We start from the raw sequence: 18,979 nt of genomic DNA, 5'->3' as shown, positions 1-18,979 counted from the left end.
CTTTATATTCTTCATCGTGAATCTTAATAATTCCTCTGGGGGGGGTTGTTTTGATTTGTTGTGTCTTTAGGTGGATTGATCAAGAGCGATGTTTTAGGATGATTTTCTCTCTGTGTAAGATTTTGTCCTTATTCATTGTGAATTTCTAAAACAAATCGTCTGAGTATTTTTTTGATTTGTTTGTGTCTGTTTTGGTTTTAGGTGGATTGATCAAAAGCGAGACAGATTGTGTCTGTGTGGCTTTAGGTGTATTTTACTGCTTGTTCTCCATCAATTTTGAATATGAAAATCCACAATTTCTATTCTGATTTGTCTCGTGTTTTTGTGTTTAGGTGTGATAAAGCATCACACGGGTTCTTCAGATAGAGGACCTTCGATTATTCACACAGGTAAAACGTATATCTTTATTCTGTTTAAGTTTGATAAAGCATTGTACTGGTTGGTGGTTAGCGGTAGGATATGTAATAAATTGCTTTGGTTATTCTTAGATTACGGTTGGCATAGGTAATAAATTGCTTTAGTTTTTGGTAGATAGAAATCAATGGTCTTGGTGTTGATTGTGTTAGATAAAATGTCCAATCGGACAGCTTGGTTGTGATAAATGAAGTAGATAGAAATCAATGGTGTGTTGTGTTCATTGTGTTAGATAGAAATCAATGCAGTGATTGGATTAATTAATCTATAAAAGAACTTGCCTTCACCTCTTTCTTGAAAACATTTCAAACGTGTTCTCATCTTCCCACTTCCTCAGTTTTCTTCTTTTATTGCTTCTTTCTACCTCGCTTCAGCAATGGATTCTATTCCTTCTGGAACTTCAAAGTTTGTTGAACTATTAAATAGTCAACAAACTGTTTCCTTTGGTAACTATGAAGGTAGTCAGGGAACCGGAGCTTCAAACTTTGAAGGAGACAGTGCTCCTGAGCGTAGAGAACGACGGAAGTGGACACCAACAGATGATGTTGTCCTGATCAGTTCGTGGCTCAACACAAGCAAGGATCCTGTGGTTGGCAATGAGCAAAAATCCGCCGGTTTTTGGAAAAGGATTGCTGCGTACTTCGCGGCAAGTCCTCTTGTTGCTGGCTGCGAGGAGAGGGAGCCAAGTCACTGCAAGCAACGATGGCATAGGATCAATGACCTAGTGTCCAAGTTCAGTGGATCATATGGAGCTGCTACTAGACAGAGGACTAGCGGCCAGAATGAGAACGACGTTCTGAAGCTTGCTCATCAAATATACTACAACAACTACAAGAAGAAATTTATGCTTGAACACGCGTGGAAGGAGTTGCGACACGACCAGAAGTGGTGCGACCTTGGTACTGCAAAAACTGAAGGGAGCTTAAAGAAGAGGAAGTGTGAAGTTGGTGCAGATACCTCAAGCTCTCAAGCAACTGAGAACATGCGTCCCCCTGGAGTGAAAGCGGCAAAGTCCTCAGGTAAGAAGCCGGTGTTAAACGAGAAAACTCTTACTGATTTTAAGTGTATGTGGACAATCAAAGAGAAGGAGTTGGCGACAAAAAAGGAGTTGTCTAAGATGAGTCTCCTTGAGAGTCTTATTGAAAGAAAGGAATCTCTAACTGAGTCTGAAGAAACCCTCAAGAACAAGCTCATAACTGACTTGTTGTCAGATTAGTTTCATGTTTAAGTTCTGTCTGTTGTTTTAAAGTTTAAGATCGTCTTTCATGTTTAAGTTTAAGATCGTGTTTCATGTTTAAGTTTAAGATCGTGTTTCAAGTTTATGTTTAAGGTCTAATGTTTGTATGAAATGTAGTTGAAAGTTTGGTTTAAATTGACATGATGTTTCAATCCGTAATGTTTTAAATGTTCAAAGATTGTAGTTCACAGTTCTTGCCATGGTGTTGGTTTAAATTGACATGATGTTTCGAAGTTTGTTTTATCTTGTAATGACAGGTCACGGGAGTGGACAGTTCTTGCCATGACAGGTCACGGGAGTGGACAGGTCAGGGGAGTCGACCATTGGCTTCCTGTTGGAGAGGTCAGAGGAGTTTGTAGTCTTCTGTCTGTATAATTGTACTGGAGAGTCAGAGTTTGTTGTCTTGTGTCATGGGAGTTGTAGTCACGAGAGTGAGTGAGAGAGAGTTTGTATCACGAGAGTGAGAGAGAGTTTGTAGTCTTCTGTCTGTATAGTTGTCTTGTATCACGAGAGTGAGAGAGAGTTTGTATCACGAGACATTCATTTTCTTGTTATATAATTCACTCATTATCATCTCATTTTCTCATCTCATTCTCAACGTCTAGCAATTCTCTCATTCTCAACGTCTAGCAATTCTCTCATTCTCTATTCTCACAATTCTCATCACAAACACATTCTCTATTCTCACAATTCTCATCACAAACACATTTATAAAAAGCTAAAACAAATTCTCATGGCATCTTCTTCTAATAACAATATCGAGGGATCAATGGATGACATTTTTGATCATCATTTCGAGCAAGCATTTGACACGGTGTACAATCATATCGGTGATCAGTTAGAAAACGAAAGGAAGACAAGAAAAAAAAGAGTTTTTATCGAAAGACACCGTGAAGAAGGTCATCTCCGGTTATGGAATGATTATTTCAGTGACGTTCCGACGTATCCTGAAAATCTATTCCGACGACGATTTAGGATGAACAAGTCATTGTTCATGTTTATTGTTGATCGCCTCTCCAATGAAGTCCCTTTCTTTCGTCAAAAGAAAGACGTTACCGGAAGATGTGGTCTCTCTGCACTTCAAAAATGTACAGCAGCTATTCGCGTGTTGGCATATGGTTCTGCGCTTGATGCGGTCGACGAATACCTTAGGCTCGGTGCAACCACTGCTCGGTTATGTGTGGAAAATTTTGTAGAAGCAATCATAAATTTGTTCGCCAATGAGTACCTAAGAAAACCAACACGAGATGATCTTCAACGTCTACTTCATATTGGAGATATTCGTGGATTTCCCGGGATGATAGGAAGCATCGATTGTATGCATTGGGAGTGGAAGAATTGTCCCACCGCTTGGAAAGGGCAATATTCTCGTGGTTCCGGAAAACCGACAATCGTTTTAGAAGCGGTAGCTTCATATGATCTCTGGATTTGGCATGCGTTTTTTGGACCTCCAGGTACCTTAAATGATATCAATGTTCTTGATCGCTCACCTGTTTTTGATGACATAATAAATGGTGTAGCACCGCGAGTGAATTTCTCCGTCAACGGAAGAAACTATCGTTATGCTTACTATCTCACCGATGGTATTTATCCAAAATGGGCAACTTTTATCCAATCTATTTCACTTCCACAAGGGCCGAAAGCAGTCTTATTTGCTACACATCAAGAAGGTGTCCGGAAAGATGTCGAGCGTGCTTTCGGAGTCTTGCAAGCTCGATTTGCCATCGTTAAAAATCCGGCGCTTTGTTGGGATAAAGTCAAGATTGGGAAGATTATGAGAGCATGTATCATACTACATAATATGATAGTAGAAAACGAACGGGATGAAGGCACTCAATACAATCTTTCGGATTTCCAACAGGGAGAAGGCAGCGGAAGTTCACACGTCGATCTCGCTTTCTCATCAACAATTCCTTCAAATATCGCCAATCAAATGGGTGTTCGAACTGACATCCGTGATGGACAAGTACATCAACGACTGAAAGCTGATTTGGTTGAACATGTATGGAATAAATTTGGAGACAACAACTAACCTTCGAAGCTTCTTTGAGATTATTTTTCGTTTATTTTAGTAATCTTTGTTTTTATTATTTTATGTTTTTATTTTAAAATGTTATGTTTAACTTTGTTTTTATTAAATAAATTTTTTCTTTGTTTAAAATTTTATGTTTAAAATAAAATTTAATATTTAAAATTGTTAAGAAATTTTGTTAAGGAACTACCAATAAACCACTAAAATTAGGTGTATTTTTAACTCTTAAAAATGAGTTAAGACACCTAATTTTAGTGGTTTATTGGTAGTTCCTTAACAAAATTTCTTAACAATTTTAAATATTAAATTTTATTTTAAACATAAAATTTTAAACAAAGAAAAAATTTATTTAATAAAAACAAAGTTAAACATAACATTTTAAAATAAAAACATAAAATAATAAAAACAAAGATTACTAAAATAAACGAAAAATAATCTCAAAGAAGCTTCGAAGGTTAGTTGTTGTCTCCAAATTTATTCCATACATGTTCAACCAAATCAGCTTTCAGTCGTTGATGTACTTGTCCATCACGGATGTCAGTTCGAACACCCATTTGATTGGCGATATTTGAAGGAATTGTTGATGAGAAAGCGAGATCGACGTGTGAACTTCCGCTGCCTTCTCCCTGTTGGAAATCCGAAAGATTGTATTGAGTGCCTTCATCCCGTTCGTTTTCTACTATCATATTATGTAGTATGATACATGCTCTCATAATCTTCCCAATCTTGACTTTATCCCAACAAAGCGCCGGATTTTTAACGATGGCAAATCGAGCTTGCAAGACTCCGAAAGCACGCTCGACATCTTTCCGGACACCTTCTTGATGTGTAGCAAATAAGACTGCTTTCGGCCCTTGTGGAAGTGAAATAGATTGGATAAAAGTTGCCCATTTTGGATAAATACCATCGGTGAGATAGTAAGCATAACGATAGTTTCTTCCGTTGACGGAGAAATTCACTCGCGGTGCTACACCATTTATTATGTCATCAAAAACAGGTGAGCGATCAAGAACATTGATATCATTTAAGGTACCTGGAGGTCCAAAAAACGCATGCCAAATCCAGAGATCATATGAAGCTACCGCTTCTAAAACGATTGTCGGTTTTCCGGAACCACGAGAATATTGCCCTTTCCAAGCGGTGGGACAATTCTTCCACTCCCAATGCATACAATCGATGCTTCCTATCATCCCGGGAAATCCACGAATATCTCCAATATGAAGTAGACGTTGAAGATCATCTCGTGTTGGTTTTCTTAGGTACTCATTGGCGAACAAATTTATGATTGCTTCTACAAAATTTTCCACACATAACCGAGCAGTGGTTGCACCGAGCCTAAGGTATTCGTCGACCGCATCAAGCGCAGAACCATATGCCAACACGCGAATAGCTGCTGTACATTTTTGAAGTGCAGAGAGACCACATCTTCCGGTAACGTCTTTCTTTTGACGAAAGAAAGGGACTTCATTGGAGAGGCGATCAACAATAAACATGAACAATGACTTGTTCATCCTAAATCGTCGTCGGAATAGATTTTCAGGATACGTCGGAACGTCACTGAAATAATCATTCCATAACCGGAGATGACCTTCTTCACGGTGTCTTTCGATAAAAACTCTTTTTTTTCTTGTCTTCCTTTCGTTTTCTAACTGATCACCGATATGATTGTACACCGTGTCAAATGCTTGCTCGAAATGATGATCAAAAATGTCATCCATTGATCCCTCGATATTGTTATTAGAAGAAGATGCCATGAGAATTTGTTTTAGCTTTTTATAAATGTGTTTGTGATGAGAATTGTGAGAATAGAGAATGTGTTTGTGATGAGAATTGTGAGAATAGAGAATGAGAGAATTGCTAGACGTTGAGAATGAGAGAATTGCTAGACGTTGAGAATGAGATGAGAAAATGAGATGATAATGAGTGAATTATATAACAAGAAAATGAATGTCTCGTGATACAAACTCTCTCTCACTCTCGTGATACAAGACAACTATACAGACAGAAGACTACAAACTCTCTCTCACTCTCGTGATACAAACTCTCTCTCACTCACTCTCGTGACTACAACTCCCATGACACAAGACAACAAACTCTGACTCTCCAGTACAATTATACAGACAGAAGACTACAAACTCCTCTGACCTCTCCAACAGGAAGCCAATGGTCGACTCCCCTGACCTGTCCACTCCCGTGACCTGTCATGGCAAGAACTGTCCACTCCCGTGACCTGTCATTACAAGATAAAACAAACTTCGAAACATCATGTCAATTTAAACCAACACCATGGCAAGAACTGTGAACTACAATCTTTGAACATTTAAAACATTACGGATTGAAACATCATGTCAATTTAAACCAAACTTTCAACTACATTTCATACAAACATTTGACCTTAAACATAAACTTGAAACACGATCTTAAACTTAAACATGAAACACGATCTTAAACTTAAACATGAAAGACGATCTTAAACTTTAAAACAACAGACAGAACTTAAACATGAAACTAATCTGACAACAAGTCAGTTATGAGCTTGTTCTTGAGGGTTTCTTCAGACTCAGTTAGAGATTCCTTTCTTTCAATAAGACTCTCAAGGAGACTCATCTTAGACAACTCCTTTTTTGTCGCCAACTCCTTCTCTTTGATTGTCCACATACACTTAAAATCAGTAAGAGTTTTCTCGTTTAACACCGGCTTCTTACCTGAGGACTTTGCCGCTTTCACTCCAGGGGGACGCATGTTCTCAGTTGCTTGAGAGCTTGAGGTATCTGCACCAACTTCACACTTCCTCTTCTTTAAGCTCCCTTCAGTTTTTGCAGTACCAAGGTCGCACCACTTCTGGTCGTGTCGCAACTCCTTCCACGCGTGTTCAAGCATAAATTTCTTCTTGTAGTTGTTGTAGTATATTTGATGAGCAAGCTTCAGAACGTCGTTCTCATTCTGGCCGCTAGTCCTCTGTCTAGTAGCAGCTCCATATGATCCACTGAACTTGGACACTAGGTCATTGATCCTATGCCATCGTTGCTTGCAGTGACTTGGCTCCCTCTCCTCGCAGCCAGCAACAAGAGGACTTGCCGCGAAGTACGCAGCAATCCTTTTCCAAAAACCGGCGGATTTTTGCTCATTGCCAACCACAGGATCCTTGCTTGTGTTGAGCCACGAACTGATCAGGACAACATCATCTGTTGGTGTCCACTTCCGTCGTTCTCTACGCTCAGGAGCACTGTCTCCTTCAAAGTTTGAAGCTCCGGTTCCCTGACTACCTTCATAGTTACCAAAGGAAACAGTTTGTTGACTATTTAATAGTTCAACAAACTTTGAAGTTCCAGAAGGAATAGAATCCATTGCTGAAGCGAGGTAGAAAGAAGCAATAAAAGAAGAAAACTGAGGAAGTGGGAAGATGAGAACACGTTTGAAATGTTTTCAAGAAAGAGGTGAAGGCAAGTTCTTTTATAGATTAATTAATCCAATCACTGCATTGATTTCTATCTAACACAATGAACACAACACACCATTGATTTCTATCTACTTCATTTATCACAACCAAGCTGTCCGATTGGACATTTTATCTAACACAATCAACACCAAGACCATTGATTTCTATCTACCAAAAACTAAAGCAATTTATTACCTATGCCAACCGTAATCTAAGAATAACCAAAGCAATTTATTACATATCCTACCGCTAACCACCAACCAGTACAATGCTTTATCAAACTTAAACAGAATAAAGATATACGTTTTACCTGTGTGAATAATCGAAGGTCCTCTATCTGAAGAACCCGTGTGATGCTTTATCACACCTAAACACAAAAACACGAGACAAATCAGAATAGAAATTGTGGATTTTCATATTCAAAATTGATGGAGAACAAGCAGTAAAATACACCTAAAGCCACACAGACACAATCTGTCTCGCTTTTGATCAATCCACCTAAAACCAAAACAGACACAAACAAATCAAAAAAATACTCAGACGATTTGTTTTAGAAATTCACAATGAATAAGGACAAAATCTTACACAGAGAGAAAATCATCCTAAAACATCGCTCTTGATCAATCCACCTAAAGACACAACAAATCAAAACAACCCCCCAGAGGAATTATTAAGATTCACGATGAAGAATATAAAGACATGCATGCCACTTTACCTTTGGATTTGATCACACGTACATACGTACCGATAGAGATGTCGTCGTTTAGCTTGGTCAAGGAGAGGCACCGATAGAAAGGTCGCAGTTTTCTTTCCTCGCCGAGACCCACAGATGATAGAGCCGTCGCCGTGCCGTCGAGGAGAGATCGAAAGAGCCGTCGCCGTTCCGTCGAGTAGAGCCACCGCAAAGGGAAGAGTCGCCATTGAATCGCCTTTCGTAGGAGAGACGAGAAACAGAACGAGAGAAAAAAGAAAAGAAAAATTATTTCACCGTTTACACCCCGACACCGCTCCTCTCCCCAGTAAAAAAGCGACACGTGCCTCCATCAACCCGTGCCTTCGCGCTCCCATTTAAGACACGCCCCTTCCTTTTAATCCCCTTTTTTCTTTAATTTTATTACCCTATTATGTTAACAACCCCCCTTAAGGGCTCCCTATAAACATGCTCTTAGTGATAGAGTAATGGTGTGTGACGTGTGTCTGTGAATTAGTTTTTTTTTTTCTGTCAAGTCCCCTTACAATAATTCATTAACAATTAATTTCTACGTGAATCTTATTAATGAAATGTTCCAGATCATTAGAAAATCAATTACCCTACATTATTTGAGATTCTAAGGGGGCCATCAATATAATAATCTTGGTGGTCTATGGTTAGATGAGTTTACGGTACAATCTTTAAACCAATTGGTTTATCAAATATACTGTAAGGGGACATTCTACAATCTTACTTAAACCAATTGGTTTATAAGAGACACTCGAGGTTATCGGATTCTAAGACCCTCGTTTCCTTGCTTACTTCTCATGGCAAGTGTATCAAGCTCTAAGGTTTACTTCACGATATTTGTATCCTATATATGTAATTCCTTTGAGAATATCTCTTTTAGTTTTGTTCTCCGTTTGGGTAACTCTGAGGTTGATTCCCTAGCTAAAGCAGTTCTCTTTTGTTTGTTAAACTCCCCTTTGTTGGCCATGTGAGACTCAGTGCTCTATTAATGAAGGTTCGATCAAAAAAGAATATCTCGTTCTACAAAAGTTCTCGTGTTATATTATGCTTCGAACTGCTGAAAACAATTTTTTTATCAAACTGTTTGTTCATGCCAAATGTTTCTGCTTTCAGGTTTGATTATATTTTGGATTAGATTGGTTGATTTTGTTCTCTTATCCATCTTGGATTTAATTCTACCGTCTATCAATAGCGTGTAATAATTTTGACATGATATTTTTTTACCTTTTACTTAGAATCGGTTAAGTTAATTAAGGATAGACGTCTCTAATCGAAAGTTCATATTCTTCTCTACAGAAATTGACATCATTTCCATTAATTTTGTGAAAACTTATAGTGACTATTTTTAGTGATGTCTAAATGTAATATTCACTTCTAATACATAATCGTTCGTTTGTTTCAAAATTAAAATTTTGTCATTTGCGTAGATGAAGGGTCACGAAAAACACATGCATATTGTTCTGGATCAACCATAACAAGTAACAATGTGCTCTGCGTTTGTAACCATCGATTGCCTTTACTACAAACACATAAAGCATGTGCTTGAGAATATTTTTGACAAAAACACCAATAGATCTATTGGTATTTATTTTTGTTTCAACCTACTCCATTACAGTATTCAGTTTTAATGCTATCTAACTACTTTTATACTAATATTTTTTTTACGTACCCTCGTGTCGTCTACTAGTTGATAGAATCAATCAACAACGGACAGCTTTGACCACGATTTGAATCGGATTCAAGAGCCTACCTAATCACACGCTTCACAACGACAGAGACACCAAGACTATTTAGACAAAAGTCAAAATAATATTTTCAAACCTTTTCTTCAATTCAAGGTTTTTTATCAACGTACTTATAAAGAGATCTTGTGTGTTTTTCGTCTCATTAGCACTTAGCATATTGACAATGAAAAATATCCGCTCGAATTAATTAAATAATGGGAAAAAAATCGCAGAGGCCATTTACGTTGACTGCAAAGTTGCTAACTCATCATAATTTTATTACTTCTAGGAATTTTTTTATAGTCATTAATGCCTCTTGGTATATAATTTTAAAAATTATCAGCTAATTTTCCTGAAAATGATCGTTAGTTTCTCACAAAATTATTTATGAATGTATTTTCGTTAATTGATAGTTTTATATGTACTAGATATATCCATTTTAAATGAACTTTTTAATGTTGACAAAAAAAAGAACTCTTATAGCTTGATTGGTTTTCCCGCTACTACCCGCAAACGCAGCTTTTGCGATTGGTAGCGGTTGACAGCGTTTCGAAACAATCATACAAACCGCTACAAATCGCTTCAAACCGCTCCGAACCTCTTAAAATCAAAAGCTGGTTCCAGCTAGCGTTTGCGGTTGCGGGCGGTTGCGGGAGGATAAATTTTTTTTTCTTTTTTTTTAAAAACCATATAAATACAAAAATAAAAATAAAAATAAATTTTTTAAAATGGAATTATAAAAATACTAAAATATATCTATTATATTTTAATTAATATTATAAATTTTAAAAATAAAAATATTTTCTATAATTTAAAAAATTTAAAACTATAACTTTGAAAATATAATTTACATATTTATTATAATATTATGATTTTGATATTTTTATAATTATATAAAATGTAAATATTGTTAATTTATTATTTAACCGCTGCTGTATTTGGTAGTTAACCAGTCATAAGTATCCCGCAAACGCACCAATTTCTAACCGCAGAACCAGTCGTACAAATCTTTTAAAACCGCTAGAAACCGCAACCACCCGCATCCGCAAACGCCCGCAGCCGCAACCGCAACCGCTGCGTTTGAACCAGTCAGACCCTTAATGTCGATAAATGAATTACGTGAGTCAACATATAATACATTAATTGAGCAAGACACTAATATATTTGATAGTTTTATTTAAGCCGGTATCAGATACTAGGTGATTGGGAAAATAAAACGATTGCACTAATATATATTTAAACGGCAAAAATAATATTTTAGAATAAAAAGTGATTCCGATATAAATAAATATATATATTAACCGATATTCGAATTTCTTTATATATGCTCATAGAATATAAAATATTGTAAAAAAAAAAAAGAGAGAGCTATATTCCGTAGAAGGTGGGAGAAGAAAAACATTCCCTAGCAATAAGCAAAGGGGCCATAACAGACGATTTTGCAAATTGTTTTGTATGCATATATATAGACGGCCACGTTTTCGGTCAAACGTAGAAGAAATCGTTGGAGAAAAAAATAAAATAAAACTGTGAATCTCTCTGAGATTAAAGAAGACGAAGAGATCGACAAGGAGCAATGGGAAACGGAAGCTCAAGGGAGGGGAAAGAGTCGCGACGGTCAAGGCTAAAGCAGAAGCTACAGAGGTTTCGCACTCACCGTCTTCATTTACGTACTCGTTTCTCCCGTAACGCTGCCGGTGTCGTGAATCAGAGAGCTGTCACCGTCGAGGATTTCTCCGGCATTGCTCTTCTCACTCTCATTGGCGTATGCTTTCTTCTTCTTCTTAATTACAAGTTTTGATTTGTGTGGTTTCGTTAACGGTGCTGCTTAGTCATGACTCTGTTTCTGTCTTATTATCTATCTTTAGGCGGACATGAAGTTTAAGGACAAGTGGCTCGCTTGTGTTTCGTTCGGGGAACAAACATTCAGGACAGAGATCTCAGACACGTATGTCTTGTCTGAATTTCTTTTTTAGAAGATTCTTATAGTTTGATCATAAATTTTTTGTTTGTTTGTTTCTGATGAATTTGCAGTACGGAGAAACCAATTTGGAACTCAGTAAGTAGAGCCACACCATGTCTGAATCTAACCCTTTTTTTAATACTTGTGCTAACTTATGTTAGTATTATAGGAAAAGAAGCTTCTCTTGGAGAAAAATGGACCAAGTCTCGTTAGGGTCTCTGTTTTCGAGGTTTCTTTATTATTCATCTAGATTCTGAGCTCAGCCATGATAATTGCGTCTTTTATTTATTTATTAAAAGGATAATCATTTCATGGTGCAGACCAATAGGCTTTCTAGGAACAAAATCGTCGGTTATTGCGAGCTTGATATATTCGATTTTGTAGTGCAGGTAAATTTTTTTTGTCTTTCTTATGATTTAATTTATAAGTAAGATTATTTTCTGCATCTGCTTATGTTTGGTGTGATACAGGAACCTGAGTCGGCTTGTAAGTCATTTGACTTGTTAGATCCTGCGTCATCCAATGTTGTTGGCACCGTTTTCCTTTCCTGCGCTATTGAGGTAGCGACAGTAAAAAGGAATATTTTATTATGTGAAAAGACAAGAGCAAAGCGATGGTGTTTGACATTTTTTTGCGACTTAACATTTTGCAGGATCCTGTTGAAACAGAGAAGCGGTTTGCAAAGCGTATCTTGTCTGTAGTGGACTACAATGAAGATGGACAACTCTCCTTCTCTGAGTTCTCTGATCTTATACGTGCTTTTGGGAACTTAGTGGCTGCCAACAAGGTTCGGTGGCTTCTAGCATCTTTGCCATCTATGCCATGATGTTTAAATTGAAGGTGGACTTGATGTTTTTAATTGACTTATTTACTAGAAAGAGGAGCTGTTCAAAGCTGCTGATCTGAACGGTGATGGTGTTGTGAGTATTGATGAGTTGGCTGCGCTTCTTGCTCTTCAACAAGAGAAGTAAATGACCTTAGCTCACTTCATTTCTCAGATATTCTTTATACATCGTTGAATGTAACTTGAAGTTTTTAATGCAGGGAGCCAATTATAAATAACTGTCCAGTGTGTGGTGAGGCTCTTCAACTCACTGACAAGCTCAACTCTATGATACATATGACTCTATGTTTTGACGAAGGAACGGGTAATCAAGTCATGACTGGTGGGTTTTTGACTGATAGACAAGCTTCTTATGGGTGAGAGAAATGTCTCTTTCTTATAAACTTAATAACCAGTTAGAGTTTAACAGCTTTCCCTTACCAACACCATGTTTTTTTACAACATGTTGTTCAGATGGATGTTCAAACTAAGTGAATGGACACACTTATCTACTTATGACGTTGGTTTGAATACTGGTTCAAATGCTTCTCATATTGTGGTATGCTTTTTTTTTCTGCTCTCTTACGTCTAGTCTCATGATCTTTTGGTACAAACGTCTAAATCTTTGTTGTTTCTTACTTTAGGTGATTGACCGTAAGACTAAGAGGCTTGTGGAAGAGTTGATAGACTCAAAGATTGTTCTGTCCATGAGAGCTATTTACCAGTCCAAAATTGGACTTAGACTTATGGATCAAGGTAAACTTATTAGCATTTTTTTTTACTTCTCAAATGCAACCTATGTGATAAGTTATATCTTCCTGATCCAGGGGCAAAGGAGATACTGCAGAGACTTTCTGAGAAGCAAGGGAAGAAAATGAACACAGTTGAATCCGCTCAAAAAATTCCTAGCTTTCTTGAGTTCTTTAAGGTACGGAAAGTTACTACTCTCTATTAAGATAAAATGTGTTTGCTTTGTTATTGGGTTTGGGAATGAGGTTTTGTTTGTTGCAGGATCAAATAAACATGGCTGAAGTCAAGTATCCTCTACAGCACTTCAAGGTATGGGATGGGATCTGATTTATAGTCTCAACGTTACATCCAAATGTGTCTAGTTCTTATATTAGTATGAATTTCCTATGAAAGCCATATTAGCAAGTGACTAAGTTTTTTTTCTTTTAAACTTTCAGACATTCAATGAATTTTTCATAAGGGAGTTGAAACCTGGTGCGAGACCAATAGCTTACATGAATCGCGATGATGTTTCTGTATGTGCTGCTGATTGTCGGTTAATGGCATTCCAGTCAGTGGAGGATAGCACCAGATTCTGGATCAAGGTAACACTGTTTACAGAGTAGCTTACTATATGATAATTATTATTGTTATGCAAGATTTAGAAAACTCTTAAAGCAAATGGTATTATTATTATTATTATTATTATTATTATTATTATTATTATTATTATTATTATTATTATTATTATATGTTGAACCACATCCTACAATGATAGGGCCGGAAGTTTTCGATTAGAGGCCTCCTTGGGAAGAATGTGAATCCAAATGCCTTTCTTGATGGATCTTTGGTGATATTCAGACTAGCACCACAGGTACACAACGAGAATGGAAGTTTCCTATTGATATACGAGCCATAGGCTAAAACATCACACAATCACTGACACATGTCTTAACAAACGTTACAGGATTATCATCGGTTTCATGTCCCTGTCTCTGGAGTCATTGAAAAGTTTGTTGATGTGTCTGGGAGCTTATATACGGTATGTGCTCAAGATCTCCTCATCTCTATTATGCTTAGCTATGATAAATCACTTATGTTTCTTATATGTTCGCTGACTTACCATTCCTTCTCAGGTTAATCCGATAGCAGTCAATAGCAAATACTGTAACGTATTCACGGAGAATAAACGGACCGTGGCAATTATATCAACATCAGAGTTTGGAAAGGTTCTTTACTTCTGTCTTAATATGCGGCTTTAGAAATAAGATGAGTAGGATTTGCTAGTGATTGAACATTTGGTATTGTTACAAACGAATCAGAGTAATAAATTTCATACAACATAACTTCAAGGTCAGCTAATAAAGTAGAGTAAATAACAGGTTGCTTTTGTTGCAATCGGTGCAACAATGGTTGGTAGCATCAATTTTGTCAGAAAGGAAGGGGACCATGTTAAGAAAGGAGACGAAGTAAGCAGTTTTTACTTTTATCAATGGAACGACACTTCAAGAAAAATATCTTCTAACACTTTTATCAACTTGCAGCTTGGTTATTTTTCGTTTGGTGGAAGCACCGTTATATGTGTCTTTGAAAAGGTTAGCATATAATAATCGCAAAATCTTTAGGAAAAGTCTTATACATTTCATTTGATTTTGTCTTCAGTCTGTATCAACCTTTCTTTTTTGCAGAACTCGATCCGGATCGATGAGGATCTCTTAGCTAACAGTGGTAGGTCCTTAGAGACATTAGTTAGTGTTGGTATGCAACTAGGTGTCTCCACAAGGACATTTGCTGGTTCTACCTGAACTAGATCATTTGGTTTGATTTGATTTTCCTTTTGTTTCATGTAAAAGTAATTCTGTATATAACACAAACAATATCTCCTCAGCTATTATTTGTAGTTTTATACAATGAAAGAGCTCAACACATTTCTTTGTGCAAAAACATAAAAAGAAAAACTTTTATTCGTTTTGATCCCTCAATTTCTCTCATCTAACATCTCCTTCATGATCCTTATTTAAGGGAAAAAAATTACATTATAAACGAAAGGGACCATAAACTAAGGAATAAAATGAGGGTGACAAAATTTCAACTACAACAACCACAAAAGATAATACAAAACTAAAAAAGGAATGGAAAAGATAAAATGAGTGAATCTTGGCTCTGCTTTCCTTGCTATCTTTGTCCACTTGGAGGACTAGCATTGGGCCTTCTCACGAACCGTCCCTGTTTCAATTTAATCACCAACCACAGAAAGTAAGGAAACATTAATATTAGGTTCTTGTCTTAATCAAAATCTAATGTATACCCTATCCTTTGACAAAATCTAAAACGTTATTTATTTCGTAGTTTGTTTCCACTAACTATGTATACAAATTAATCTTTCCATTTTTAGTTGATAAGTAATTCAGTTCAGATGTTGCGTCTGTTGGTTTTACAAGAAAATTAGTAACGAAAAAAATATCAACGAAGTTTGAAATTGTCAAAACTCATGTTAATCTCATAAACCGGTCTAAAATTATTAAAATCAAATTATAATCATGAATGGTAAAAGAACCTACATGTTTTTACCACGGATTAAGGTGGATGTAGATACCTTCATTCGGGGACGTTGATCTGCATTAAGTTTGCGTACTTGGTATCTAATTTTCTTGGAGAAGAGCCGAGTTCGACGTTTCTCTTTGTACCTCAAAACGCTTGCTTCTCGTATTCCACTGTCTCCGAACAAATCTATCTGAGCTAATCTGGCCTGCCCCAAATCCACATTAGTTCATGGATCCATCCATTATCAATTTTTACTTAAAGTCTTCTAGGCTTAAAAATATGCAAACCTCACAAGCGAACAACATATACCTATATTACTTCATAATTTCTCTGACATTATTGTTCTAATAAATTTCTTAAGGCTAAGAAGAATTTCCTGTCAATGTTTGTACTTTGTAGACTTTTATGCTAAAAGGAGTATACGGATAAAACGGATATATACTAAATAAAATTTTGAAACCTCTTTCATTTATCTTGTACGTGAAAACTCACGTGCAAAGTCTAAATTCCTCTTGAAAAAAAAAATAAAAGAAAGTTTCTTTTTGCTAATTTTTATGACGGCTTTCATTTTGCCAATTCATAAAAAGTTGTTGCTAAAACTTAAATGATACTCTAGTTGTTGACAAAGAAAACTGATACTACTAAAGTTTTATAAAAAAGAGCAGACCATGTACGAAAGTCAAATGTTAATTATTCTTTTTTCATAAAAAAAGTTACAAGAAAAGTTATAAAAACTTTACAGTAAACTTAATAAATTCTGTCAGAAATTTCATAGATTCATCATACGTACTGTGACCGCTAATAAATTACTAACTCCTGATTAATTATTTAAAGCGTAAAGACAAAAAAATGAACACACTCCCTTCAAATTCAGACAGAGCTACAAACATCACGTGGCAACATACTACTAGTTCTAACAGAATTACGAATTATCTGTTACGAAAAAATTAATAAAAAATAAATTACCATTAATTTAAAACTAATTTGACGATTAAATTCAATGGCGAGAGAAGAGAAGAGAAGAGAAGGAAGAATACTGTTACATACATTGACATCGGCTCCGGCAGCTTCCGAGCCCAGAATCTCATCGGAGAACGGCAACTCTTTCTCAGACCAAGCTTCTAAAACGCCGTCGTAGTCGAGCTTCAACATCAACTGACCTGATTTCTCCTCACTATCATCTCTACACGTTTCCGTCATTTGCACCGTCTTAACCGCCGCCGCCGCCGCGGGGACTTTCTTCTTTTTCTTCTTCTTGCTCTTCTTACTTTCGATCTTCTCCTCCTTAACGGTGGATTGGATCCGCGGCGAGATCTGTTCGAAATCGACGGTGTGAAACCTGCACCAGCTCGCGTCGTTGTGTTCCCTGAGAGCGCTTCTCAGTCCGAGTCCCAACGGGAATTTGAATCCTTTTCGATTCATCTTCATCATATGCTCTAACCGGCTGATTAGATGGCCACGATTCTCTCCGGAATTGGATTCGACTATTCCCATTATACTATCGATCCCTTCTTCGGTCTCCTCGTCCAGAATCGACTCCGCGTCGAACTCGTCGGAGAATTCAAATAGATTCACGTTCACCTCCTTCTGCTCGGAGAAGTACTCCGATCGCGCTTGAATCGTCGGGAGAAAGAGAAAGTCAGGCTCCTCGATTGATTCGAGAAGAAGCTCGGAAGCGTCGTCGTTGTCACTGAGAAGAGGAGATTTAGCGGCGAATCCGTAGAGGTGAGGATTGGGATGAGTCTTCTTCTTGGAGTACAAGTTGTTTGAGGACGAGGGGAAGAGGTTGGGGTAAGCGGTGGAGAGAAGAGCCGCAGCTTCGTTGTAAGTCTGGTTTGGTCGTTTTCGCGGCCTTCTTGGCTTTCTCGTTGAGATTGCGAGCGGAGAGTTGGATGATTCGGAGATTGTTGATGATGGTGAAGTAGCTCTCGTTGTCGTCGAGCTTGACGGTGGTGGTGGTGGTGATGATTTCTTTTTTTCTAGCTCGAAACTATATGCGGCGGCTCCTCCTCCGCCGCTGCTTAAGCAAGCCGACATTTTTCTTGGCTGAATGAAAAAAAAAAGAGATGCCTTTTTCCCGAGATTTGAAGACAGTATGAGACTATACTCTGTTTAGGTGGAGGACAGAGAGTGATGACATAAAGGTTTCTCTTTTGTTTAGGAGGAAAATGAAAATAATTTTTTTTTAACACTTAAACCCTCTGAAGAACCCTTTTCAATTGTTTAAATACAAAATTGAAGAAATTAAAAAAAAGGGTCAAAACTTTAGGGAAAGAGGATGATGAAATAAAGCTTCTTCTTACAAATGTTCATCATTTAATGAAATAGCAGAGAAGGGGAAAATAAAACCAATTGGAATCTGAGATTTTTATGGAAACCAAAGAAACTGGCCTATGGATGACGTTTTACATAAAGAACACAGTTGGTTAGTTAGTGGAGAAGGAGAGAGATTGGACGGAGAAACAAGAGTCACGAGATATATAAGAAGCCAAGATTAGGGTTTTAGGGAAGGGTTAATAAAAACTAAGAGCTTTGTAAATAAAAGTTGTGAAGATTAATTTCGCTGAGTTGTGGCTAGAGAGAGCGACTGAGAGTGGTGGAAGGAGAAGAAGAAGAAGACGAGAGAGTGAAGGGAGCATATGGTGAAGAAGGACAAGATTAAGATAGCTCGCAATCGGCAGTTCTGGACTGTATGGGGTCTACTGCTGGATTTTTTTCACTTTTGTATTAATTTACATGGTTTTACATAATTATACGATATTTCTTATGGATATGTATCCGCTCAGAATAAGAATTTATATTTTTTACAGGGAAACTTTTAAGAGTTTTAGAAGGAAGTTTTCAATTGAAAATGGTTAGATTATATACATTAGTATGAGTGTATATTTGAATAAACGCTCAATAAATATATGTAAAGTAAGAAACACATAAATTTATACTGCATACCATTATTCCCTCAAAATCTGAAAACAATATAAATAGAACCAACTTTTCAAACCGTACTAAACCAAATTATTTGTATTGATTTGAATTCATCTTATGGTGTGAACCAATCTGTAAAATACTAAAATTTGTTGGGTTTTTAGTTTGGTTCGGTTAGCTACTATGGGACCAAACTGTTCTTGAAATTTTCTGAAATGTTTCTGAACCAATATATTCCAAATCATATAAAGTTATATTGAATTTTGTAAAAACAGTGTACATGAAATCTAAATCAAAAGAATGAATTAACAGAACAAATCAAATTTATTTTATTTAAACTGAATTTTGTCTATTAAATAAGTTTTTTTATTTTGGTAAACTTTTAATCACTCAAATTAACAGATGATCAAACAGAACCATATTTAAATTGT

General features: G+C 36.7%; 4 protein-coding genes across 6 annotated transcripts; 2 read left to right on the top strand and 2 right to left on the bottom strand.

The window, feature by feature from the left end:
- The first annotated feature begins 790 nt into the window (after positions 1–790).
- LOC125578985 (glutathione S-transferase T3-like) lies at positions 791–1,630 on the top strand. Its single transcript, XM_048742158.1, has one exon. The coding sequence runs from the start codon at positions 791–793 to the stop codon at positions 1,628–1,630; it is 840 nt and encodes a 279-aa protein (XP_048598115.1).
- A 4,561-nt stretch (positions 1,631–6,191) lies between these two features.
- Positions 6,192–7,031, bottom strand: LOC106441816 (glutathione S-transferase T3-like). Its single transcript, XM_013883577.1, has one exon. The coding sequence runs from the start codon at positions 7,029–7,031 to the stop codon at positions 6,192–6,194; it is 840 nt and encodes a 279-aa protein (XP_013739031.1).
- Positions 7,032–10,680: 3,649 nt separating this feature from the next.
- LOC106371507 (phosphatidylserine decarboxylase proenzyme 2) lies at positions 10,681–15,010 on the top strand. The gene is made up of 20 exons (XM_013811590.3): positions 10,681–11,332; positions 11,436–11,515; positions 11,602–11,626; positions 11,700–11,759; positions 11,851–11,919; positions 12,001–12,090; positions 12,183–12,317; positions 12,406–12,497; positions 12,575–12,730; positions 12,828–12,912; positions 12,998–13,109; positions 13,181–13,281; positions 13,365–13,412; positions 13,541–13,687; positions 13,861–13,956; positions 14,050–14,124; positions 14,219–14,311; positions 14,465–14,551; positions 14,627–14,677; positions 14,771–15,010. The coding sequence occupies exons 1-20, from the start codon at positions 11,144–11,146 to the stop codon at positions 14,885–14,887; spliced, it is 1,908 nt and encodes a 635-aa protein (XP_013667044.2). The 5' UTR covers positions 10,681–11,143; the 3' UTR covers positions 14,888–15,010.
- Positions 15,011–15,024: 14 nt separating this feature from the next.
- On the bottom strand, positions 15,025–18,323 carry LOC106371508 (protein CHLOROPLAST IMPORT APPARATUS 2-like). 3 transcript variants are annotated; one of them, XR_002654665.2, is made up of 3 exons: positions 16,674–18,323; positions 15,644–15,826; positions 15,025–15,308 (listed from the first exon to the last, which is right to left on the bottom strand). XR_002654665.2 is itself a non-coding variant. In XM_013811592.2 (3 exons), exons 1-3 carry the CDS (start codon positions 17,661–17,663, stop codon positions 15,296–15,298), a joined length of 1,191 nt encoding a protein of 396 aa, XP_013667046.2. In that variant the 5' UTR covers positions 17,664–18,314; the 3' UTR covers positions 15,025–15,295. The 3 variants fall into 3 exon arrangements, 2 of the variants coding, with proteins under 2 accessions (XP_013667046.2, XP_013667045.2); XM_013811592.2 differs by having other exon boundaries at positions 15,644–15,831; positions 16,674–18,314; XM_013811591.2 differs by having other exon boundaries at positions 15,679–15,831; positions 16,674–18,310.
- Positions 18,324–18,979: the final 656 nt, after the last annotated feature.

Source organism: Brassica napus, chromosome A10, assembly GCF_020379485.1.
Source record: "Brassica napus cultivar Da-Ae chromosome A10, Da-Ae, whole genome shotgun sequence".
NCBI classification, from domain to species: Eukaryota; Viridiplantae; Streptophyta; class Magnoliopsida; order Brassicales; family Brassicaceae; genus Brassica; species Brassica napus.
Note: the sequence above shows the minus strand (reverse complement) of the source record. Positions and strands in the feature narration are given on the sequence as shown.

Coding starts and splice junctions, on each gene's coding strand:
- LOC125578985 (XM_048742158.1), top strand. CDS start 791: ATGGATTCTATTCCTTCTGGAACTTCAAAGTTTGTTGAACTATTAAAT.
- LOC106441816 (XM_013883577.1), bottom strand. CDS start 7,031: ATGGATTCTATTCCTTCTGGAACTTCAAAGTTTGTTGAACTATTAAAT.
- LOC106371507 (XM_013811590.3), top strand. CDS start 11,144: ATGGGAAACGGAAGCTCAAGGGAGGGGAAAGAGTCGCGACGGTCAAGG. Junction 13,688..13,860: donor GCACCAGATTCTGGATCAAG/GTAACACTGTTT, acceptor CTACAATGATAG/GGCCGGAAGTTTTCGATTAG. Junction 14,678..14,770: donor TTATATGTGTCTTTGAAAAG/GTTAGCATATAA, acceptor TCTTTTTTGCAG/AACTCGATCCGGATCGATGA.
- LOC106371508 (XM_013811591.2), bottom strand. CDS start 17,663: ATGTCGGCTTGCTTAAGCAGCGGCGGAGGAGGAGCCGCCGCATATAGT. Junction 15,832..16,673: donor CTGCCGGAGCCGATGTCAAT/GTATGTAACAGT, acceptor GATTTGGGGCAG/GCCAGATTAGCTCAGATAGA. Junction 15,309..15,678: donor ATCAACGTCCCCGAATGAAG/GTATCTACATCC, acceptor AAATTGAAACAG/GGACGGTTCGTGAGAAGGCC.